Genomic DNA, 24498 nt, shown 5'->3' with positions numbered 1-24498 from the left:
CAGAAACCGTGGCTGCAAAACTGGGCCGCCACGATTTCCTTGACTTTGATGCTCATGAATTATGAAGCCGGTGAATAGAAAGTTTCGTCGAACCCTCAGCAGCTGCGGTGATTCTTTTTTTCTCCTTTTGGTTTGCATGACTTTGATGATCCTGTTTTTACTAATCTTAATGATGTCTCCCAACTTTTAAAAAGCCCCCAGAATACCTCATCAGGGCAAAGTTGAGTCACGGGGCTCCCGTGCAAAGAGCCCAGCCTTAGAAAGTACACTCTGTGGCTGATTTAATAGAAAAGAAATAACTCTACGAGACCAACATGGAAAAAAAAAAAGGTGAGTATACGAGTACACTCATGTATCATTTCTTTGAAAACAGGAAGAAATCTGCAACGCATGGGTATGTGTTAGCACGGACTGAGGGTCAAGTCCAAGTGTGCCTGGTCCCAGAGTAGACAGCCTTCGGGGTCCGCAGGCGCGTTTGTGTCGATGAATTGCTTCTGGACGTGAAAGGCACATCTTGTAAGATCCAAGTAGACAGTAACGCAAAGCACGTGCTGGGTGACAAGATGCTTCCATAATGTGCCACGAGAAGACAGTTTAAGACTGTGTTTTGGCCAAAACGTCCTACGGTGAGAAAGTGTTTCGGAGTCGTCAGGGTGTGGTGTCAGCCTCTGTGGGCTTTGAATGTTGCAAGTCTGTTCCAGGAGCTCGCGGGGAGGCATAGGGGACCGTCTCTTTGCCGGCGGGCACTCATCGGCTTCTCCCTCTCGGTTCCCAAATTCTCCTTCCGTGTGCTCACGTGCGGTCATTGTCAGTTTCCCGTGCACGTCCCCATCCAGGCGTGCGTGTCTGTGGAAGAGAAACAATGTCTGAACTCTCTGGGTGCCCCCCTTATCTGCTGGTGCCTGGGGTGCCACCTTCCTCCAGCCCCTCCCATGACAGCAGCGGAGACGCGGAGGGAGGTGTGGGCAGGAAGAGGCAGGTGGAATAACATGGATGGGGGACAGAACAGATTTCTCCTCCCAGGCAGCTATGGGTAGTTAACAGACTTGTTATTCATCCGCACCTTCTCCTGTCCACCCCTGTCCCCTGTGTGGGCACTCCCGGGCCCTGGACGGCCGGGCAAGGTTGTCCCCCGGGGCCTCCCTGCTGCAGCCAGGAGCACAGCTGTCCCTCTGTCCCAGTACCGCACCTGTGCTGACTCAGAACACGAAGTGAGAGCAGCCTGGGACAGGTCCTCGCAGCTTCTGCGAAACCCAGAGCATGACTCACACCCGGCAGTTGTGCAAGAGAGGGAGGTGTGTTCTCCAGAGAGAGAGTGCTGGAAGCAGACATCCGATGGGGCTCCTCTGAGAACTGCCATTCCTGACCCACCGGCCCCGGGACCCCGGGGCCATGGCCCCCCTTCAGCCCTCCCCGTTCCCGGAACAGGGACAGGTGAGGGTCGGTGTTCCGGTTCCCTGAGCCAGGTCAGCGGTGCCAGGGGCCAGGTGTGTGGCCCTGCTCCAGGTTAGGACAGGAAGATAAGAGCCAGCTGGACAATTACGTTTTCAAAAAAATATGTTTATTGATTTTAGAGAGAGGAAGGGAGGGAGAAGCAGCGATGTGAGAGAGAAACAATTGATTGGTTGCCTCCCACATGCATCCCAACACGGAATCAAACCTGCAACCCAGGCACGTGCCCTGACAGGGGATCAAACCCCCAACCCTTTGGTGGAGGTGACGATGTTCTCACCAACTGAGCCACACTGGCCAGGGCCAATTACTTTTTAAGGTGCAGCTGGAATTTGTTGGGTGAGATCCTTCCCTACAGTTCCAGCCAGAGCTGGGCTGGCTGCACTGCCGCTGCCTCGGAAGTTGTACTAGAAGCTTCTCCACAAATTATTTATTCCCTTCTTCTCTGATAGTTGTGTTTGCTGTTGTTTTCTCGTGAATGCGTGGGGGCCTGGTGCTGCCTTGCAAACAGCTTTGGGTCTCACAAAATGCACACTGCTCCCGGGGGGCGGGGGGGCAAGCTCTCTGGGGGCCTCTTTCTTTTTTTTCCTTCTAGTTTCCTCTCCCGCTGCTTGATGGTAAGGGCACCTGGGAAGGGCCCAGTAAATACTGGCCAAACCAGTGAGTGGCTGTCACATTTGCATGGCACTTTCCATTTCACAAAGCAGTTTCACTTAATCCTCTGGGGAGAGGCAGGCCCCGCCCCACACTCATTCACGGGTCTGGCGGCTGAGAGCTCAGGTGAGCCCCACTCTTCCGAGGGGGGGGGCAGGTGTGTCGTGTCAGGCTGCAGCACAGAAACCAAAAGAACTGAGGCAATGCTCTGGGTTCTCAGTGACCCGGGGCAGAGCCCTTCAACGGAGGCGTTCAGGAGAGAACTAACCTACGGGTATAGTATTATTCGGGTCCCCACGGTAGCCTTGTGGACAGGGCAACCTCCCCATTTCACAGATGGGAAGATGGGGGCCCAGAGATACCAACTCACTTTCCCAGGCTCACACGGGCAGGCCAGGCCGTGAGAGGGTGAGCTTCAGGACCCGGTCTCACCGCCTGCAGGGGATAATTTCCCCGTGTCATTTGATTCCACCTCTTTGCTCCGTTTTCCCGGGCTGCTTCTTGCCTGCCGCTGACTGGGAAGCCTCCCAGATTTCAAGGATTAGAGAGTTCTGGTTGTGATTTGTTTGGCAACCTTACTGGGTCAGAGAGTTCAAAGTAAGTAGGTAGGTAGGAGCCGCCTTCTTGGACTGCGGTCTGGGGACCCGGGGCCAAAAATGTTACCAGTCTGCTGAGAGAGAAACACAACGCTGAGATCGACACCTTGAAAACTTTAAGGCGGGGTTTTTCAACATCGGCACCAATGATATCTTGAGCCCAACAGGTCCTTAGTGTGGAGGGGTGGGGGCCGCCTTGGGCACCGTAGGATGTGGGGCAGCATCCCTGACCTCTACCCAGGAAATGCCAGGCAGTACCACCCTCCCGGCTGTGACAGCCAAGAACGTTCCCAGATATAGCCAAGTGTCCCCTGGGGGGCCAAGTCACAGCTCCCCACCCCAGTTGAGAAACACCGTTTGAAAGCAATTTGACAGAGGAATTTTATGTCTGTTCGATCTAATAATAAAAATATTGGGCCCTGAAGTCTTCGTTGTTTGTTAATTTCATTTTCCCAGTAATTCGTTTTTATTGATTTTATTAAAGTATCAGTCTGCAAGGCAGTGGGGAAATAAAGAGCAAAACAAAGCTTCCCTTTCACCATCTGTGGTGCAAGTAGCCCTGTCTGGGGGAAGCACACAGCCAAGACACCCCAGATCTTCTCCGTTCCTGGCCCGTCTTGACCAGCAGGAGCTGCGGTCTGTGGACCTAAAGACAGCCTTCTAATGCTTTCATTTACTCTTCAACATGCAGCACAGGCAGCCAGATTACTTTCGAGCTCTTTGCAATACTATTTTTATTGTCTACGCTATCAGCTTCAGCTCTGTATATTAATCTTTCTCTGATTAATCTTTCTCTGAACATGGTCTATAAGAATTCACATATCCCTGAAATATGTAACTACCTTCCAAAATGTCCCACTCTGCCTGCTCCCCCTCGTGACCACTGTGAAGAGAGACAGTCTTCCAGAATTTTAGGTATGGGTGTGTGTACCTATAAATGTACACACATGTGTGTTTTTAAACAAATGGGGCTGTGCTGTATATTCTATCCTGCTACTATCATTCTTCCATGTTCGAGGTTACATGCACAATGCCAGACAAAGGTTTCTATATGGAAACAAGAACAATTCCGAGGAATCTATTTGCAAAGCAAAGAATGTCTCCACATGTAAACCTTTTCAGGTTTTAGAAAGAGTGCACACCCACCGATGTGTAGCCATATGGCTTTCTCTCCTTCAAGTTCACCCAAAAGGATTGTTCTCATGCAGTATTTATTAAAACGTATGTTTTCTGTCTAACGTTATTGAACAAAACAAATACTTCCCTGGACCAACATAACCATCTTAACTGTAAATTGCATTACGTGAAATGCAATCAATATTCTTCGGGTATGCAAGGCTCCTAACATATAATTCTAAACCACATTAATAGACACAGAAGCCTGCCTAAGAGGCTTCTGTAACAGGCTTTGTCTTGTCTAGCTATTGTTCAGATGTCTTCACTCAAACCCTGCATCCTGAACTCAGCATTAATTGCCAAGAGAGCAGGGAAGATGTCATTTAAAAAACAAACAAACAAACAAACCGAAAACACAATTGACAATCACAGGTAAAGAAATGGCAAATTTCAGGTTCGGACACCCAGATCAAACATTCCTTCACGGAAAATCTTTTGAGCTTATTTTAGAGTCTGCGCTCTGGGCTGGGTTCTGGAGGGGGGGGGAGGGGGCGGGATGCAGAGATGGTTAAAATGTAGTCTCTGCCCTGGCAGAGACTTCTTAGGAGGTGGCTTGTCTCTTTAAGAAAGAATATACTTTAAAACATGTTGCTGTTTGGTGATTTAAGCTCATGCGCTGGGTATGAAGCTACATTTTTGCTGCTTAAGTTCATACTAATATCTCCTGTTCAGTGTAGACATCACTCGCCTAACACAGAATTTCTTTAAGTTTTCTTAAAGTAAATTTCTGCTAAATGAATCTTTCTGTTCAAAAAATCAGGCCTTCTGCAAAATCAAAAACAAAACAGAAAACAAAAAAGCACTGCCTCTGAATGTAAGAAAGTTATCATTAAAAAAGCAAGCATCCAAAGTCACATAGGGTGAAAATGCATGCTTCAGAGTGCCCAGCATTTAGCAAGTACTTGGTACATTTTCATTGTTGAATTAACATAGTAACAGTAATAATAATAATATCGGCCATATTTTTTAAGTTCCCTTTTGTCCACAAAAAGCTTACCCATTCACAAAATGTGACCCCAGAAATGTCAGCACAAGCCCACCGCAAAGGGAGCCAGCCATATGGAAGCTCATCTGGAAACGCTGCCAGCAGCTGCCCCTCCCAGCCTCCCAGCCCTGCACCACTGGAGACGTTGCCGTTTCTGGAGCTTTGGGGTTTGGTTAAGTTCTGCTTCACCCTCAGACCTCCCTACGTATGTAGCTAATACCTCTGAAGCAGTTTTCCATAGGTTTGGCTTTCATTCCACTTCTAGAATTTACTTGCATCTTACCAATTTACTCGGTAAACAGGTAAGTACACAGAGAGTGGATTAGTTCCCTAAGACTACAGAATCCCACATCCAAGCCTTAGCATGAGCCGTCTGGTGACTAATCGGGTGAATCGGACCCAGCAAACACCACTCTGCCTCTCATGGGGTGGCAGGTCAAAGACATCCAGAGCTTTCCCTGTCATTGCCAGGCAACCAGAGATACCACGGGGACGCACCGCCTAACAGAAAAGACAGTCGTAGCAGCACAGGTACATTTAAAACCGTCGGAAGAGCTGAATCTGTGATGACGCACCGCTGGAGCAGATGTGGAAACAAGCACTAACTGTAGTGCATAAACCTTTCCTACTAGTTCTTACCTTTTCCCACAACCGCTTTTATGCTCGCTCTCCTCTCATCCCAGAACTTCGTTAAAGAGGTCATCTGCAGCCCTGGCTGGTGTAGCTCAGTGGATTGAGCGCGGGCTGCAAACCAAAGCGTCGCAGGTTCGATTCCCAGTCAGGGCACATGCCTGGGTTGCAGGCCATGACCCCCAGCAACCGCACATTGATGTCTCTCTCTCTCTCTCCCTCCCTTCCCTCTCTAAAAATAAATAAATAAAATCTTAACTAGGTGTTTATAAAAAAAAACAAAAACACAGTTCCCTCCTCACTTTCGGGCGGTGCCACGGGCCTCTCTCCTATCTGCAAACCCTCTTTCCTTTGCTCTCTGCACACAGCCCAACGCCAGTGCCCTTCCTGGATGTGTGTTGGCTTTGACCTTCTTTGCCTTCCCCAGAGCCAGCAAGGGAGCTCCTCAGCCTCTCCTCTACACGGCACCTGCCAACTCCCAGCCAGGCCTTCCCTGCTCTAAGCTCTCTGGCAACCTGGCGCCCTGGTGGACGACCAGGCCCAAATCCCCTTTGTCATGCCACGTCACCCAAGGTGGGCTGGGCAGTTTCCCAAGGTAAAGACTTGAGCCACCGTGCAGCTCTCTTGAAAAAAAGAATATGGCCATGCCTTCCCAAACGGGCCACCTGCCCATGGGCCTCCATCAGCGAGCCCCCGGTACTGTTTATAAGGAGAATCAGGACTCCAGTTTTATGGGAAAGGAGATCCTCGATGTTCTCCCACGTTCTCAAGGGCATCCCTGGCGCCACAGTAGAAGCATAAGAACCACTGACGTTACGTGTTAGAATCTCCTCTGAATTTCAGCGCTGGCCAGAGGTCAGAGTTCAACTGGCTCTTCATCCGTTCCCTCGTCAGAATTAGGACAACAGGGCCTGAACTGAACGTGATCCGCACTGAACAGGAACGGGATCCTCCAGGGTGGATGCTTCCTTCGCCAGGGCAGATCGCTAGGGGAGTGTGCACCTAAGCGGCGGAGGCTTCTTGGGGAAATGCCATGGTCGAACTATGGTTCAAGGTCATGGCCTTGGCTTTTCACCATCAGGTTGTTTTCAGGATCACATTGCTGACAGAAGCCAAGGCGACTCACGTAGAGTTTTGGGAGAACGGGGCAGCCCTTGCCTGCGGAACTGCTGGAGAATCCCCAAGTCTCCCTCGGTCAGAACAGCTGGCCACGTAACACCTTTTCCGAACACCAGCTCCCCCTCCCGACCTCCCCTGATGGCTGAACGGTGGCCCCTCCAAAGCATCTCCATTCAGAACCTGTGAATGTGGCCTTATTGGGACAAAGGGTGCTTAGGGATGTACTTGAGAACCTGGCAATGAGATCTCCCTGGAGTAGGTTGAGCCCTAACCCCAGGTAGGTTGAGGGAGAGGAGAAGCACCCTCATAAGAGGGGAGGGGCAACATGAGGACAGAGGCCGAGACCACAGAGCCGTGTCTACCAGCCAAGGGACACTGGCAGCCACCAGAAGCTGGGAGACATTCATGGAATGCACCCTCCCTCAGAGCCTGTGGAAGGAACCCACCCTGTGAACGGCTTGATTTCCGACTTCTAGCCTCCAGACTGTGAGAACACATTTTATTTTTTTAAGATTTTATTTATTTATTTTTAGAGAGGGAAGGGAGGGAGAAAGAGAGAGAGAGAGAGAGAAACATCCATGTGCAGTTGCTGGGGGTTGTAGCCTGCAACCCAGGCATGTGCCCTGACTGGGAATCAAACCTGCGACACTTTGGTTCGCAGCCTGCATTCAATCCACTGAGCTACGCCAGCCAGGGCTGAGAACACATTTCTTTTCTCATAAGCCACCCAGCCGGTCATTTGTTACGGGGGTCCTCTCAGGTGCACACGCCCCCTCTTTCTGTGGACGTACTGCATTCTCCCACTTCCACTTCTGTCCCTCTTCTGTCCGTTCTCAACAGAACAGCTGGCAGCAGGGCCATTCTGCTAAAAGCACCTGATGGCTTCCCTCCTCGCCTGGTACTGTCCCCGTCACGCTCTCCTCCTTGGTGGGCACGCTCCGATGGCCAGGGAACCAGATGGCTCATTGCCTCACCCCCTTCAGCTGTTCATTTAAAATCCCCTCTGACCTGGCCGGGCAGCTCAGTTGGTCAGAGCATCGCCTTGATGGTCAATGTTGAGGGTCCGATCCCTGATCAGGACACACACAAAGATCAACCAGTACCAGTAACTGGAAAAACAAATCGATTCTCTCTCTTTCCCTACCTCTCTTCTCTCTCTCTCTGTCTCTCTCCTTCTCTCTCTCTCTCTCCCTACCCCTCTTCTCTCTGTCTCTCTCTCTGTCTCTCTCCTTCTCTCTCTCTCTCTCATTGTTTCCTCTTTTTTTAAAATCCCACCTGTGCCCCGACCAGTGTGGCTCAGTTTGTTGGGTGACGTCCTAGGAAACAGAAAGGCACCAGTTCAATTCCCAGGGCACATGCCTGGGCTGTAGGTTTGGTCCCCGGTGAGGGTGCAGATGAGAAGCAAGTGATCAAACTGATTAACGTTTCTCTCTCACATAGATGTTTCTCTCCCTTTCTTTCTTTCTCCCTCCCTTCCCTTCTAAAAATAATAACAATAAATAAAATCTGAAAAATGAAATCCCCTCTGTGAGATCTTCCCTGACCACCCTGTTTCAAATGGCACCTGCCATGCTCCCTTGCTGCCTCTTTGCTTAATTTTTCCCCCAACGACACACTACCATCTCACATGCTATGCCTTGTAGTTACTTATGTTACCTTTTTGTCTGTGTGGCCCCACCCCTTAGTTGAATGAATGAATGAATGAATGACTTGGTGCCATTCATCCAGGGGAACTCTCTACGTCACCTTCGGCTCTTCCATTTTAGGTCTCACTCCCCACATCCCAATTCACCCAAACTTGCCGGTTCTTCCTTGTGAGTGGCCTCAAACCTCTCCCCTCCTCCTTTTGGTCACGGCTACTGCCACCATTTTTCCCAGTGACTCAAGAGTTCGCTTCCTAAAGCGTCTAAATAATGCCTTGGGTCTTCTTCCCTCGGTATAGCCTAAACCCTAAATTGCCACTATCGTGGTAATGTCCCTGAATATAGCACTTTGTTAATATCTCTCTTCAACCAAAAAAAAAAAAAAAAAAAGGAGGGGGGAGCCTGCAATGGCTCTGAAAGACGACATTATGAGGGACCTTTATCTTCCTCTTCACACTTTTCTGTTTTTCTAATTCTTCTACATTAAAGGTATACTCTTCTTACTAGAATAAGCTGTTGAAGCTAAAACCCGCCGAGGGTTCCCTCTGGCCTACACGACAGCCCTCCGACCCCAGCGCAGCCCCCACTGTCTGTCTGAGGCCCTGAGCGCCCCTCTCTTCCCCTCCAATAGGCCCACCCTCTCCGTGCACGCCAAGCTGAACCACGGCCGACCTCGCTCCAGTGAGAAAGTCTCCCTTGGACCCCATTAAAGGAAACCAGATGTGCCGGGCAATTCCAAGGCACGAGGGGCTGCGGACGTGGTCAGATGGAACACATGTGTTACAGCCGCACATCTGACCAAGTTAAGAATTCCCAAAGGCAAGCACTCCAGGTCCCGGTCACGTTCCTCATTCCTGAACTCTGGAATGCCTTCCCCTCGCTCCGTGATTCGTAATTTGAGTTGGGGATGTTGTACTGATTTTTCTCGCTGCTTGCTTTTTTAACACTGGCACAATCGCTGTGCTTTTTACTATTCAACAGACCGTAAGAAATCTAAAATGCAAGCCCTCCTCTGATGATAAATGAAATTGATTTTTCAAAACCGTTTGGATTCACCAGAAGCAACTGCCTTTTAACACTTGTCTGAACTCCTACCTAATTATTTTTAGGGCTTTGGGCTAGAAAGCAAATTGCATTATGTTCTTCTAAAAGTATATACTTACACAACCGTCTGTAATCCCTTCAAAGCAATCTTTGCAAGTCACTACTGGAATACAGAACGTTATAAATTCTATTAGATCATAGAATTACAGGGCTGGAAGTGATCTTGAGAACTGACAGAGCCCAGATCCGACAGATTCCCACTGTCCTCAAAACCACATCTGAACTATGCCAGAAAAATAAATGACCAAATGTACTCAATCCAAAATTCCTTTCCGCTTCCACCTCCCCAAGCCGTAAAAATATTTTCATGTACAATGAGAACAAATCCATAAACATTTAAATTCAAAAAGGGAATTGGGAAAGAACTTTCCAGTGCCGGGGTCCAGGATGATCCGCCTCACTGTGCACATCTGTAGGAATCTCATGTGGATCCTCTGGGCCACTCGCCTTGTCAGTCACTGGGTCGCCAGACAGAGAAGCCCCCGGAGCCAAATGGAGTCAACTGAGTTGACCCCACTCACATAACCATGATAGAAGCTAGCAGAAAAAAGAGACAATTTGGGACCTTTACATTAAACCAATGGCTTTGTATTACCAAGGCCAGGTTAATTCTACCTTGGGCAAATGCACAGAAGCTTTTTTTTTTTTTTTTTTTAACGTGGTCAAGGCAGGTCAGGACCCACCCAGAAATGAAATGTACACTAGCAGTCCCAGCGTCACCTTCATGGCCACCAGCCTCCCAACCCCGGCCCTGCTTGCTTTTCCCCTCTCTCCCCAGCCATTCAGCCCCATAGAACCCCTCAATTAGAACAGCCGCACAGATGCGCTCAGCGTTCATTCATCCAGCCTGCGGTTTCTGAGGTCCTCCTGCCCTAAGCACTTTACGGGATGTGTTCTCCTCCCAGCCTCGCTGCGTGACTCTGATGTGGGTACCGCGATAACCATCGACGATCATCGCTCAGCTGATACAGGAATGGAGGCACAGAGAAGTGCAGTCACTTCCCCAGGGTCACGGAGCTGGTAAGTAGTAGATGGAACAAACAGACTCGCACCCAGGAAGCCCAGCTCCCACGGGGCCACGTGGTCAGGCTGCCTCCTTCGGTTCTCTCGCAGGCCTGGGGACCCCTGGTGGCTGCTCCCAGCAGCGAGAGGAAGAGGAAGAGAGCCGGCCTGGTCTCCTCTGGGGGTGGGGAATAGCTTCTCCAAGGGCCAGACAGTGAAGTTCAGGCCAGCACACAGGAGAGCCAGCCATGGAAAGAGACAGAGAAGAACGCTTCGGTCTGGGAAATAAATCCACCCACCCATCCGTTCACTCATTCATTCATCCACCCACCCATTCACCAGTTCATTCAGGGTATGACCCCAAACTGCCAGGGAAGGCTGCTTGCTGGGAGGCGTTAACCGGGCAGCCCACTCCCCCAGCAGGCAGCAAGCAGAGGTGGATGTTCGCATGCTCATTAGGCCTGGAACTCTTCACCCGCCCCTGGGGTCCTCACAGGAAGGCACTTGGCAGGCGAGGCCGACTCTGGATGAAGGTCCTTCCCGGGATTTATTGGTCACTAACACGCTCTGTACGAAAGAAGGCCCAGGGAGTGCGGAACCATGGGTGAGCTGAGGTCTCCCTCGGAGCTCCGGGGAGGAGGCCATGCCGGAGACCAGATGGAAGTGGCGCCTCGGCCCCGCAGGGGGCCACTCCGTCCTCCCTGTGACCGCCCAGTGTTGGACTTGCACACTTAAAAACAAGACCAGAGGGGACACCCGGTGTGCATCAATGGTGCACTTTCTACATATCTTTCCTCCACTTGAATTTAAAAGTCCACCTAACACGCAACGCCGCTCACTTCCTGGTTACCATACGGCAAAGACGTCTGAGCTGCAAGGGACCTCTGAGAGCAGCCAGCCCAGCACTGACCCAAGGGTGTTCCATGGAGCCCTGGCCAGAGGCATGTTCCGCCGAGAAGAAATAGATCACGGGTCAAACTGACAAAGGCTGCACACTATTTATTTTAGGGGCTCGCAACGTCAGCTCCAAACAGAGCTCGTGGGTCTCAACACATCCCGGCCGCCACCACCTCATAAACCTTCTCCAGGGCAGTATCTCTCGCTCCATATTCCCGACGCAGGAACCACACTGTCCATCCACCCAACGGCGCAAGCCAGGGAGCTGGGGGTTCTTTAGGACACCTCTCTTTCCCTTACCTCCTGCAATCGCCTCTCCACTTTTTTCCTCAAATCTCTCCACTTTTGCCCCATGTTCACTGCCGTCACTCAGCATTGCCAGTGTCTCTCCTCGAAAACACTACAGCCCTCCTCCCAGCTCTGCTTCCGCCAACCTGTTCTCTACCGAGTAGCCAGAAAGATGTCTGCAATCGCTTTCTGTCTACCTTGAGATGCAGTCCAAACCCCGCCCGGCCACAAGGCGTCTAAGGTCCATCACGATCTGGCAGCAGCCTGGACTTGGGCCAGTTTTGTGAAGTTCCAGGCTCTTGCCTCAGCCACACCTCCCACAACCTGGGCAGCTCCAACCACCACCCACCCTCCCAGGTCTCTTTGAGGGCGAACCCCGCTGCACGTTCCTGATTCCCCTCCATGACTCCCTGGGCCCTGGCTTGCCTCGCTCAATGCCTACTCTCTACACAGAATGAACTCTGCTGGACAGAGGCTGTGTCTTGGCTTTGGGGCCTCCACCTCCGCGGAGGTCTGGCTTAGAAGGCATTCAGTAAATGCATCTGAATGAATAATAATAGGCAAGGTAAAATAAAATTACCCCCCCCCCTTTTATACTGCACGTAACTCAGAATTTCCCAAATGAAACTGTCCACAAAATTCTTTTCTCATGCAGCCCACCAGACCTGGCTTCTCGGAATCCTCAGGGGGAAGGCGGATCCAGCCCAAGTCTCTCCTTCCACAGCAGATTCTGAGGCTCAGAGAGGTGAAAAGGATGACCCAGTTAGGCAGCCCTTTGGGTAGCCTGCTCCACCTTTTACAGGATGTGGCTCTGGGGGAAGTTGTTTACTTTCTCTGATATCTATATATCTGTATCTACCTGATGGGTTTTTTTTTTTTTTTTGAGGGTGAAATGAGATAATACCAGTAAAGCTCTTAGCACAGTCCTTGGCAGGGTGGCAAATCTCAATAAACATTACAGGGAGCAACTTAACTTGGGTACCACAGACCTAGGACTAAGACTATTTCTATAAAGATCTACGGCTAAACTCCTCTCCACCCAGGTGACCTCTATCATCAGTACTTGTTCTGATAGTTCATGTTATTTTTCCCTAGGTCAGCAGGGGAGGAAGAAATCTTTTCCTCTGCCTTCTCATGCTCAGTGTCTGGGGACCTATGAATTAAGCGGACAAAAGACAGAATGGTAAGGAAAACAGCAGAGTTTCTGTATGTATATAGAGCTCATACATGCTGGAGTGTTCACAGGGGCAGTGAGAACATGAAGCCAGCTGCTACACCTAACTTGGTAGGGAAAGGGAAGGGAGAGAAAAGGCCAGGGTGGAAAGAACAAAGGCGTTTTTTTTTAGGAAAGACAAATGGATTTTCAGAACAACAGAGGTAGGAAAGCTTGTGATAATCTTGTCTCTACAGGTTTGAGTGGCCTTTCCTGTCTTCTTCAGAGCCGTAAAACTTCCCCAGAGAGGGCATGTATGAGTAGACCCACTCAAGGAGGGAGTGAGTATATGGCAGACTTATTTCCCAGAAGTTGGTGCTTTTGGTCAGAGAAGGGGAACTCCCAAAAGCTTTTGGTCAGAGAAGGGGTTTTAAGAAACATTTATTTTTTTGTTCATCTGTTGATTCTTAATTGCTTTCAGCTCAAAATAATTTTATGCCAAAGTGGCGTATTTTGGGTGGTATAGCCTGATTCCTTTCAAGTCCAATAAGCATTACAAGTGGGGGGGGGGAGCTGATGTATTCTACTAACCTCTAAAGATAACGACACCAGCAATGTGATATAAATGAAATAATGTAAAGTATAAAATATTGTACAAACTACAATGATTGCTATTATAAATATTCCCACCTTAGTCAAAGACAAAACTCCCAAAATTTATAAGGCTGTCACTAGAGCAGTTATCTACCTTTAAAATATAGCATTTGGTATCATTCCTAGTATCTTTCTTACTATATTGCCCTTCTTAGATTATATATGTTTTTTAAATCTCCGAGTCAACTAGCTTGCACTTTAGAAATCTCTAAGCTTTTTGTACACACCATTTTCTCTAGGACAATTATTAAGTATCTTTTATTAAATTTGAGGGGTTTTTTTTTTTCATTTTTCTGAAATTCTTAAGCCAGCCTCAATGTTCCCAATTTCCCAAGTTTTTCTCACTGATCACAATAGGTAAGTAGGAAGTGAGCTTGGGCATTTTTCCTGGTTTTGTCTTTACAGGAAGAAAGAACAGTAAGTTACTAGGAAAACCATAAAAAAAATATTGAATAAAAGCTTTTGTTTGAGCAGGTGTAGGAAATTTATCGGTTTCTCCAAAAGGAAACTTTTAATTAAAATAACAACAACAAAAAGCAAAAGTATCCTTAGGAAAAAATGTAGCTCATTCCAATATCCTGAAAGGTTTATTTATTACACCTAATTCATATTTTAGTTTTGGGGCCGTCATTCCTGCGACATAAAACCCGAGGTTCAGCCCCACGTTCTCAGCCAATAAACCCTGTCCCTTAAGGGAAATACCTTCCTGTTTTCTTGGTAATGTTTTTTCATGTGAAAATACCGAAGTACGGATAAACTCCCAGTGTGTCCTTAAACTTTCATAATAAATTTTTACAGTTTCAAAAGGTCACCAATGGCTTGCATTTTCGAGTTCTTGCACAGAAATACCCGTCCCCCTGCCGTGGGTTGAAAGAACATGAGTAACTTATGGGTGATTTAAACGTCCGAAGCGTTTCCTTCTTAGCACACGAGGGTTTTCCTGCGGGGAAACCTCCAACTACCGGAGGGAAAGAGGAAGTCTCGCTGGAGCCACCTGTTTGACCCCCCGCTGGCTCGGTCTCAGTCCCGAAGCAGGAGAGCCGTGGGTGTGGACGGTGGGGATTTCTGAGGAAGGGGCTCGCACGGACGAAACAAAGCCCAAACCTGGTACCTGCCCACGCCCGGAGAGGGACAGGCGGGAGCGCGCCCTTTCCCTCCCCGGCCTGGCTGCCTGCCTCGGGCTCCGCCACGTGCCTCTGAAACTGACCCGAAACAGACAAGAACCCGCGGCCCCGAGCGCCCTCTTTTGGGCGGGAGTCAAGCACCGTGACTCGGTTTCCTTGGTCCTTTAGCCCCCGGTCCAGCCTGGTGTGGGCCTCCAGCACTTCACCCAGCCTACCCCCCAACTCTCCGAGCCCTCGTGGCTGCCAGTCACGCGGCCAGCTTACTTTCACATTTAGCTAGGTGCTACCCACAATGCATTTGTCAAAATAGTATGCAAAACAGTTAGTGATTAACATAATCCTTACAAATATTGCTTTAAAAGAGGGATTTTGAGGGTTTTTTTACATTGTATTCAGTCAGAAAGGTGTACACATGGTATTTTGCATAATTGTGACATAGATCATGAAAAACGCCCTAACTGTAAAAAGAATTTGAATGGGGCCTATAAATACCCAGAGACTACGCCTTTTTCTCAGTTGGTCCGAAGGTTGTGGGTTATTGTTAAGTTGATTAACATTGTCTCCCCCCACCACCACACTTGACTGACTGTGTGTTTTGCCCCTATCAGGGGCGGTCTTCCCAGTATGTTAGTTTTTCTTAAAAGCATACAAAAGTACCTTTTTAGTTTATGATCCCAAAGGAAAAGATATTCAAAATACTCTACTTCGGTATTTTTTCCTGGTAAAAATCATCAAAGTGCCTAGAGAGAAACTCATACAAAAAGAATAATTAGACTTAAACCAATTAAAGAATGTATTTGGTTGTTAGAAATCTTATAAGATTATTATTTCATAATTAAACAACATGCACTTTTTCATTATAAACCAGAAGGAAGGAGGGAAAAGCCAACAGAAGAAGCTCCTTTTAAAGATACATATATTATGATCTCATGTACTTGTAAGTGTGTATATAAATGCATGTATGTTTGCAGATAGAAGAAAATCTGGAGAATATACAACAAATAATTGTTTACAGAACTCTAGGGAGTGGGATTCCAGAGGAGGACATGTAAAGAAATTTTCAGAAGATATACAAAATTTGTTGCTATAAATTTAATAATTGTTTTAGTTGTCTGTGAATGAGCAGATAATGCCTATTTTTTGCATTGCTTGTTCATTTATTTCACATACACAAAGTGCATAGGTTCACAGACCAGGGTCAATGTCCGATTTAAAACCAGGTAGTAAAGGAAGTGCGTATCAGTCTTCCACTCTGTGGCAAAACTTCCTGACCCCACCCTCATCCATCTTTTCTGCCTGCAGGTGTTAGCCCGCAGCCATCACCTCTATAGTCCAATTGCTGCAATCATTTAGAGTCAATCAGCTAAGAGCCGATCGACAGGTTCCAACACAGCGGCTTCTTCACTAGCAAACAAACTTGACTGCCTTGTTGAGAAATGTGTGTCCTCTGTTGTAAAAGTGCTAAAAAAAATTAATAAAAACTTGGAGGAAAGGCCCTGTTTACTAAATTGCGGTAGATGGAAAGGGCATCATTTGATAGTAATGAACATGCTTAGCTGGAGAGCCCCTATCACAGGCTTGTTGAAAATGGGTGCTTTGTACCAATCAGCTTGTTGAACTTAATATTTAAATCCAGGATTTAAAAGCATTAACATCCAAAGTCCCCAAATTCTAGGCACTAGGAATTCTAGAAGTTCTAGAATACCAGAAGCTTGTTCAACTTTATAAACTTGATAGGCATTTCCATAATCCATTCCAGGTGACTAAAATCTATCACTCCTGGCTGGTGTGGCTCAGGTGGTTGAAACATCCTCCTGTAAACCCAGGGGTCATGCAATGGATTCCCGGCCAGGGCACATGCCTGGGATGCAGGTTCAGTCCCAGTCAGGCATGTGAGAGAGGCAACCAACCCATGTTTCTCTCCTCCTCTCTCTCCCTCCCTTCCTTCCCTTCTCTCTAAAATCAATAAGCATGTCCTTAGGTGAGAATTTAAAAAATAATAATAAATAAATAAGTAAAATCTGGCAGAGGTCAGGGACCCTGGGAAGGAAAGGGACTAGAACGAAGCTTTTGCTTCCGTCCTTTCAACCCATGACCCAGGTCCAAGATGACAATGATTAAGATCATGTTCTTATTGTCATAATTTTTCCACAAAAGTTATGCAAGGAATTATGCAATGATCCTACATTCTGGTATCTGTGTCCTTGCCTGAGGTCTGAACTTACTGACTCATTGTAAGGAAAAGAATAAGGCAAAAGTAAAGGGGTGTCTATTGTGCATTTTATCTATCTATCTATCTATCTATCTATCTATGTTTTTTTTCTCCCTCCACTATTGGCTATTATGTAACTATGTTACTTTGTTTTTGGAAACTGAACAAACAGCATCAATGACATCATATATATTCTATATAGAAGAGAATTGGTGTTTTTGCTTATAGTTATACAGGGCCCGGCACAAATAACGCCTTGTTTTTATTACAAAATATTTTATTACAAAGTCATAAGCATGTAATTCTGTAACATAATGGTATCACAGTCGAGCACACCATGTGACATTTTAGATGAAATGTTCACATTAAAACTCTAAATTAGCTCTGGCTGGTGTAGCTCAGTGGATTGAGAGTGGGCTGTGAACCAAAGTGTCGCAGGTTTGATTCCCAGTCAGGGCACATGTCTGGGTTGCAGGCCATGACCCCCAGCAACTGCACATTGATGTTTCTCTCGCTCTCTCTCTCTTCCTCTTTCTCCCTCCCTTCCCTCTCTGGGAATAAATAAATAAAATCTTTTAAAAACCCTCTAAATTATCACACTCATATTATTACCTTACCAACCACACTCAGACAAATGTTACTACTGCCAGAACCTGGATAGATAGATAGATAGATAGATAGATGATTAGATAGATAGATGATAGATAGATAACTATTGAAAACAAACAAAAAGTCATGGGGTATCACTTTCAAGATTAGGGTGCAAACACCCAACTAAGTATGACCCAGTTCCTGACCCATGAAAGACACTGTGAGAAAACGCTCACTGTCTTAAATTGCTCAGCCTTAGGTTAATTTGTTATGTAGCAATAGATACCTAGTACATGCACTTTACCAAAAAGGGCTGTCGCTGCTGACGCATATTCGGAGCCCTCCTGTTTTGAAAGTCTCCTGCAGAGTCAGAGTGGGAGCCACAAACGGAGATGGACCGAGTTACTTTAACCACATCGCATTTTTGCCAAGAATGTACTTCCCAGCTCGTTCTTATCACACTCACCATCCTTGACTTTTACGGACTCGGGGCTATTTTAGAAACAAACCTGCTTTCCAAAAAGGAAGATTCACTGCAGCTAGAAATCCTGAAAAAGAACACGCTGTGGCTTCTGAAGACAGATTCCACTTGGTTTCGGATCTATTTTGGCCAATGGCAATGTCCTTGGGATAATTCTCCCAAGGTGCTGATTTTGAACGGGAGAATCCTCACGCTGGCTATTTAATGCACGGGTTGCTCCGTGAAGGAGCTATGCTGGGTCTATTTCCTGTCTAACTGACATGTGACCCTTCCATGTAGTGCCAGCATCTCTGTTTCAGGGATGAGGCCACCAAGGTGGAAAGCACTTGCTGGGACACACAGAGCGGGTGGCAGAGCCGGGATCTCACCCCGGTAGGCCAGGGCTTTGCTCTTCGCTACAAAGCTCTCTCGCTCCTGTTGGTTCACTTTGTTTCCTAGTGGTAGCTCACACAGAGGCAGGCTCGGGACCACCACAAAGCACAGGGAGCTTCTTGTTCATTGTCATGCAATTTCACCTCTACTCAAATAACATTTCAATTTGATGGGTTTACAAAACATATGCCTATTGAACTGATGTTCCTGCCTACATTCTTCTGTAACAGAAGGGGAGAGACATCAAAGCAGCTGATGGTCGAATTTAGGAAGGTACAAGCCCAAACAAGCCAGTAAAGAGTTTGGTCTCCATGTAAAGCTGAATGACCTTTTTTTTTTTTTTAATTAGTAATATATCAGACTTTGAGTAGGACTGTCCATGCATTTGGTTAAGCCGGGTCTCAGAGGTCTAACTCCAGTGCTAGCGAAACTCATGCCAGGTTTGGCGCTTGGCTTCTGAGAAGAGAGCTTTATGGTGTCCTCCCATCTCAGACCTCAAAAGCAGCATGGATCCCTGGCTGGTGTGGCTCATTGGATTGAGTGCCAACCTGTGAACCAAAGGGTCACAGGTTCCATCCCCAGTCAGGGCACGTGCCTGGGTTGGTGGCCAGGTCCCCTGTAGGGGGCGCGTGAGAGGCAACCACACATGGATGTTTCTCTCCCTCTCTTCCTCCTTCCCTCCCACCCCTCTCTAAAAATAAAGAAATAAAACCTTAAAAAAAAAGAAGTATGGAACTACTGCAGAGGGCTCCTTCACCAATAACCCTTCTTTTTTTCATCTTCTGCTGTCTGAGAGTGCATCCCCTCTGGCTGTAACCAAAGGAAAGGCTGGTCCTCCTGCCAACCCTGAGACCTTCGTTTTTACCCTTACTGTGTGTTGCCACTTAGCATATTGTTTGTTATCTCATAATAATTTACAAATGTCATCAGTGTCCCCGGGTAGATTAGAACCTCCTTAGTGGCAAGAACACAACAGTATCCATTTCATGAGCCTCACGATGCCTTGTCCATAGACATTGCTTATTTTTAAGAAAACTTTTTCATCAATGAACAGTTTCCATGCCCAAGGATGCACGGAATCAGCTGTGGCAGGACCTAGGCTGTCTTCAGAAGTCATTCAAGCACAAGATGCTCCATGTCCAATCTTCAAGCTGCTGCAGCCAACATTTCAAAGATTCCAAACTGCTAGGAACATCCAGAAAACTCGGCATGACTGAGGATCGGTCATGAACTTGACCCCTATGCTGAGCTCCCAGATGAGTAATGATGGGACCCTCCTATTTTAAAATGGTGACTTGATTTACATACATCTGTGCATTATTTAGCAACATGCATAACCGCACACGGGGACTTTTTTGATTCAAGTGCACATCTTTCAATCCCTAAGAACTTGAATTCAAAAAGAATTCCACGTGTCCATGAGCTAACCCTTGGGTTCTCCCTTTTCCATCCTTTACATGGAGATGTAAACACTATTATTTGGACAAGGAGACTGTCGACAAATATTTCCTGGCCCCTGCTGTTGACAAGCACTGTGGCAAGGAATATGAGGCACACGAGAGAAATGACCTCTGTCACTGACTAAGTAATGAGACTCACCTGCCACGGTGTCTCTCTAAAGCACAAAGTAAGTCCAAAGTATGATGCAAAGTCCCCGTAGCACAGTTTGCAAACCAGGAACCCCAGACTGCACGGGTTGGGCGGCTCACCCGGAGATGCACAGTGGGGAGAGAGGACCCAACCAGGACCCAGCTCCGGTTGTCTGATGCCAAGCCCAGTGCCCAGCTCCCAAAATGCTGGAGGATGTGAAGAAATATACATTCAGTCTGCAGAATTTCCAAGGACAGAGAGAGACTATTTACAGCTTAAATAAAGAGCTTCTATTGCATTTTAGAGAAAATAATAAGCACAATCCAATTTCCAGGGTAGGCTATTCAGTTTGTGGAAATGACTACAGAAAAAAACTTACATAAAATTATAATAGTATATATATATATATTTCTAAAATTTTATTTATTGATTTTAGAGAGAGGGAGGAAGGGGGAGAGAGAGAGAAGAGATTTCAATTTGTTTTTCTACTTATTGATGCCTTCCTTGGTTGACTCTTGTTTGTGTCCTGATGGGGGAATCGAACCCACAACCTTGGCATGTCCAGACAATGCTCTAACCAACTGCGCTACCCAGCCAGGGCCAATATATATTATATCTTAATGGTGAAAAAATATATTTCCAAGTAAAGAACATCTGCAGGTTTTGGCAGATGACCACAGATGGCAGATGCAGGCCACTGTCAGGTACTGGCCTCAGGCTCAGCAAGGTGTGCTCACAGCAGGGAGGTTGGTAGAGGGACCCCTCCAGCAGGGACAGTGGTCTCCAAGGCCACACAGAGTCGCTGTGCCATAGGAAAGAGAGATCTGGAGATCTAGCACCGTCTCTGCCTCAGTGTTGCCTTCCTTGTAATAACCTGTCATTTCCCTTTGCCTCCTCTGGGAGGTGACACCCGGGAGGACCCAGCAGGGGTGAGGTCTCAGGCCTGTAGCTCCCCGTGCACCGTGGAGTCTCAATGGATAGTCCAGACTAAATGAAGGCTGCTTTCTACGCCACAGGTGCGGTGGGGATCCAGTGACTTCACTGCAGGTGTCTTGGTCTCACAGTCCCCTACGGAGGAAAGGCCCGAGTGCCTAGGGAAGGCTGATATGTTAAAACCGAAAGGCTGTTGCCCCCTGGCTATGGACTGAATGTTCATGTCCCCTGAAATTCATATATCGAAGCCTGAATCCCCAACAGGATGGTTTGGGAGGTGGGGCCTTTGGGGGTAATTAGGTCATGAGAGCGGAGCCCTCATGAATGGGGTCGGTCCCCTCCTAAGAACAGACAGGAGAAGCGATCTCTCTCCTTCTCTCTCTCCCTCCTCCCATCCCCCACCGTGCCGTGTGAGGGTGCAGCAAAGAGACTGCCTGCAGACCACGAAGAGAGGCCTTACCAGGAATCACATTTGCCAGCGCCCTGATCTTGGACTTCCAGCCTTTAGAACTGTAAGACATCGATGTTTGTCATCCGAGCCACCCAGTCCATGGCGGTTTGCAGCCTGAGCTAAGACACGCCTCCTCAAATTCCACTTCTGCCACTTGCTAGCAGTGCGATCACGCACAAATCAGTATATTTTGAGGCTCAGTTTTCTCGTTAGTAGAATGGGTATAACAAAGCCTAGGTGGGAAGCTCCCTGAAATTGGTCTTGGTAATGATTTTTTTTTAATTTGACACCAAAGCAAAGGCAACAAAAGTAAAACTAAACACACGGGACCACATCAAACTAAAAAGCTTCTGCACAGCAAAAGAAACCATCCACAAAATGAAAAGGCAACCTAGTGAGTGGGAGAAAACACTTTCAAACACATACCCAATATGGCATCGATATCCAAAATATATAAAGAACTCATACAACTCAATAGCAAAAAAAAAAAAAATCAATTAATAAAATGGGCAGAGAACCTGAACAGACATTTTTCCAGAGAAGACGCTCAGATGGCCCACAGGCCAACATGAAAAGATGCTCATCGTCACTAATCGTCAGGAAAATGCAAATCGAAACCCCAGCGAGGTATCACCTCACACCTGTCAGAAGGGCTATTACCAAAAACACACGACATAACAAGTGTTGGTGAGAATGTAAATTGGTGCAGCCACAATGGAGAACATTTTAAAAACAGAACTACTATATAATCCGGCAATTCCATTTCTGGGTATTTATCAAAAGAAAATGAAAGTGTTAACTCAGAAAGACATCTTCACCCCCATGTTTGTTTACAATAGCCAAGACGTGGAAGTCACCTAAGCATTCATTGACAGGTGGATGGATGAAGACAGTGTGAGATACATACATATTAGAATATTATTTAGCCATTAAAAAAAAACAACAAGGAAACCTCGCCATTTGTAACACCGTGGATGGACCTGGATGGCATTATGCTAATGCTGAGTGAAATAAGTCAGACAGAGAATGACAAATGCTGTGCGATCTCACCTACATGTGGGGCGTAAAACCAAACCGGAGCCCATCAGAGACAGAGAACAGCTTGGGGGTGGGAGGGCGGCCAACACAGGCGAAGGCGGCCGAAAGGAACAGGCTTTCGGTTGTAACATGAGTTCGTCGTGGAAGTGTCATGTACAGCATGGTGCTTGCCTTTAATAAGAGTGTATTGTGTCCCCAAAAGCTGCTGAGACTAGATCATAAAAGTTCTCATCATAAGAAAAAAATCTAAGCTAAATGAGGTGGCAGATGCTAACTGGACGCACGGTGATCATTTTGCCACACATACCGAATCAGTCTGTGTTGTACACCTGAAACTCATATAATGTTATGTCAATTGCATCTCAATTTAAAAAAAAAGAAAAAAGTGGGTATAACAATAGTACTCCTTCCTTCATAGGAGAAGAAAGCAATTATACTTAGTATATCCAGATCAGCAAGAGCGCAGTTAACGCTGTTTAGCTACGATAGCGATAATGATCGTCACCTGCTCTTTACTTCAGAGACGTGGCGTGGGCTACACTGCACAGGTGAGCATCGTTTTGGCAGAAGCAGTATTATTGGTCTCCGCTGATTCCCGGAGCAGAAAAGGAACTTGAGGGCCCAGGCACCAGGCACCAGGCGCGGCCGCCTCACCTGCCCCTCGGTCCTCGTCCCGACCAGCGCGGCGTCTCAGCCGCCAACCGCGTCTCCCTCGCGCGCTCTGGGCCTGGGACTCCGCCTGGTGACCGCCCTGCGGAGCCCAGTGGGGACGCGGTTCCTACCTAGACGCAACGGAGACAAAGGCAAGAAAACTTCCACGGTGGCGCCTCGTGTCACCGGACCCACCGACGGCCTCGAGCAAGGCGGTCTCTGAGCTGGCGCTGGAGCTGCAAGGAGGAAGCCCAGTAGGTGGGGCGGGCACAGCGGCGGTGCCAAGGCGGTCCCCGGCGGGTCCCTGCCACGGTCCCGCTTCCAGCCGTCGGGGGCCCGAAATTACTCTCATTCCCATCGTGCGAAGACGGAGGGACAGACCCCAAGAGACAAAACGCTCGCGCACGGCGAGGAGTGGAGGAGGGTGGGGAACGCACACACCCCCGAAGTGGGCGGGCGCCCGGCCGTGGGGGCGCGCCACGCAGGGGTGTGTCGCCGGGACCTGGCAACAGGTTTGGGCGGACGCAGAGAGGCTCGCCCAGAGGAGGAGGAAACTCGGCTCTGGAGAGGTCGGGGGGCTCCTGCCGGGGCCGGCCTGCCCACACTGGCACCCAGGAGGCACGCGCCCGGCCGGGCGGGGCTGTGCGGCCGGCTCACCTGACTCGGGAAGGTTCTGCGGAACTGACCACCTGCCGGGGACCGGGGACGATGACGACCGACGAGCCGGGCACGGAGGCCGGCTGTTCCCCGCGGTTTGTGGCTCCGGGCTCCGCCGCCCCTGCCGGCCCGTCCGGCGCCGCAGCTGCGAGGCGGGTTCCAGGTGGAGCCTATCCGCAGAGACACTTGGAAGCGCCGAGACCTCCTCGATCTTTCCGGGGCCGGAGGGGCGGGGGCCGCGGGAGTCCTCCGGGATCCTCGCCCGGGACCCACAGGGGCGCCCGCCGAGCCCAAGCCTCCCCGAGAGGAGGCCAGCTAGCTTGGCAGGGGCGCCGGGAGAGGGGTTCATGCTGACTTCTTCCCTCCTCAGGCTGGAGAGCAAGGCTCAGACCGCGCACAGCTCAGCCGCGCAGAAGGCCCGAGACGCGCGCTTGCTTCAAGCCCCTTCCCAGGTTCACTTCGGTGTGTAAGGGGGCCATTCACACCCCGTGGGAACTGGTGTGTCCTGCTGCTGTCACGCTAACCACCTGAGTGGTGGCAGCCGAGGAAGGAATGAAGAGTTCTTACCTCGCAGCCAGGCAGACAGCTCTGGAACACTCTCGAGCGCAGCCATGGGCCCAAAGTGTCACCCCCGTGACTTTCAGGTTCCTTTGCCCTTATCCCCATCGCGTTCACCCACAGGTGTGAGCACAGCATTTTTGTTGTGTTTTCCCAATGACCTTGACATGTAAACATTTTTCTTTGTACCACCCGATCTTAGTAAGTCTCTATTTTAAACCTGCATGCATCCTCTGTCAAGTGGATATATAAAAAATATACTTAAAACGTTTCTGATGGTTGGATGCAGTCTGGGGGAAGAGGTCTCCTCCCGGTGGGACAGGGTGGCACAGAAGAGGTTGGAGAAAGGATGGAGGAAGCGACACCCTCATCCTGTTGGTGCCGTGAGCCATCTGACGCCCTCCGGTGCAGGGGTCACGGTCAGGCTCAGGGTTTATGAACACGCCCAGACTGTGCACAGAATGTCTGCACATCTGAGAATGTGTAC

General features: G+C 48.5%; 1 protein-coding gene across 3 annotated transcripts; it reads right to left on the bottom strand.

The window, feature by feature from the left end:
- LOC123815609 lies at positions 1-23178 on the bottom strand. Of its 3 annotated transcripts, none has more exons than XR_006785148.1 (2): positions 12212-12324; positions 1-846 (listed from the first exon to the last, which is right to left on the bottom strand). XR_006785148.1 is itself a non-coding variant. In XM_045834005.1 (2 exons), the coding sequence occupies exons 1-2, from the start codon at positions 23152-23154 to the stop codon at positions 402-404; spliced, it is 672 nt and encodes a 223-aa protein (XP_045689961.1). In that variant the 5' UTR covers positions 23155-23178; the 3' UTR covers positions 1-401. The 3 variants fall into 3 exon arrangements, 1 of the variants encoding a protein (XP_045689961.1); XM_045834005.1 differs by lacking the exon at positions 12212-12324 and adding an exon at positions 22928-23178; XR_006785149.1 differs by lacking the exon at positions 1-846 and adding an exon at positions 1608-2773 and having other exon boundaries at positions 12212-12278.
- Between the last annotated feature and the right edge of the window lie 1320 nt (positions 23179-24498).

The sequence above is a fragment of the Phyllostomus hastatus genome, unplaced genomic scaffold, assembly GCF_019186645.2.
Source record: "Phyllostomus hastatus isolate PE091 unplaced genomic scaffold, TTU_PhHast_1.1 phas_contig_1021, whole genome shotgun sequence".
NCBI classification, from domain to species: Eukaryota; Metazoa; Chordata; class Mammalia; order Chiroptera; family Phyllostomidae; genus Phyllostomus; species Phyllostomus hastatus.
The sequence above is the reverse complement of the archived record's forward strand: the minus strand, read 5'-3'. Positions and strand labels throughout refer to the sequence as shown.

What these genes read in the sequence shown, in the direction of transcription:
- LOC123815609 (XM_045834005.1), bottom strand. Translation starts at nt 23,154, where the DNA reads ATGGGAATGAGAGTAATTTCGGGCCCCCGACGGCTGGAAGCGGGACCG. An exon ending in TTTGTCTCCGTTGCGTCTAG is followed by an intron (nt 847 to 22,927) that starts GTAGGAACCGCG and finishes TCTCTTCCACAG; the next exon opens with ACACGCACGCCTGGATGGGG.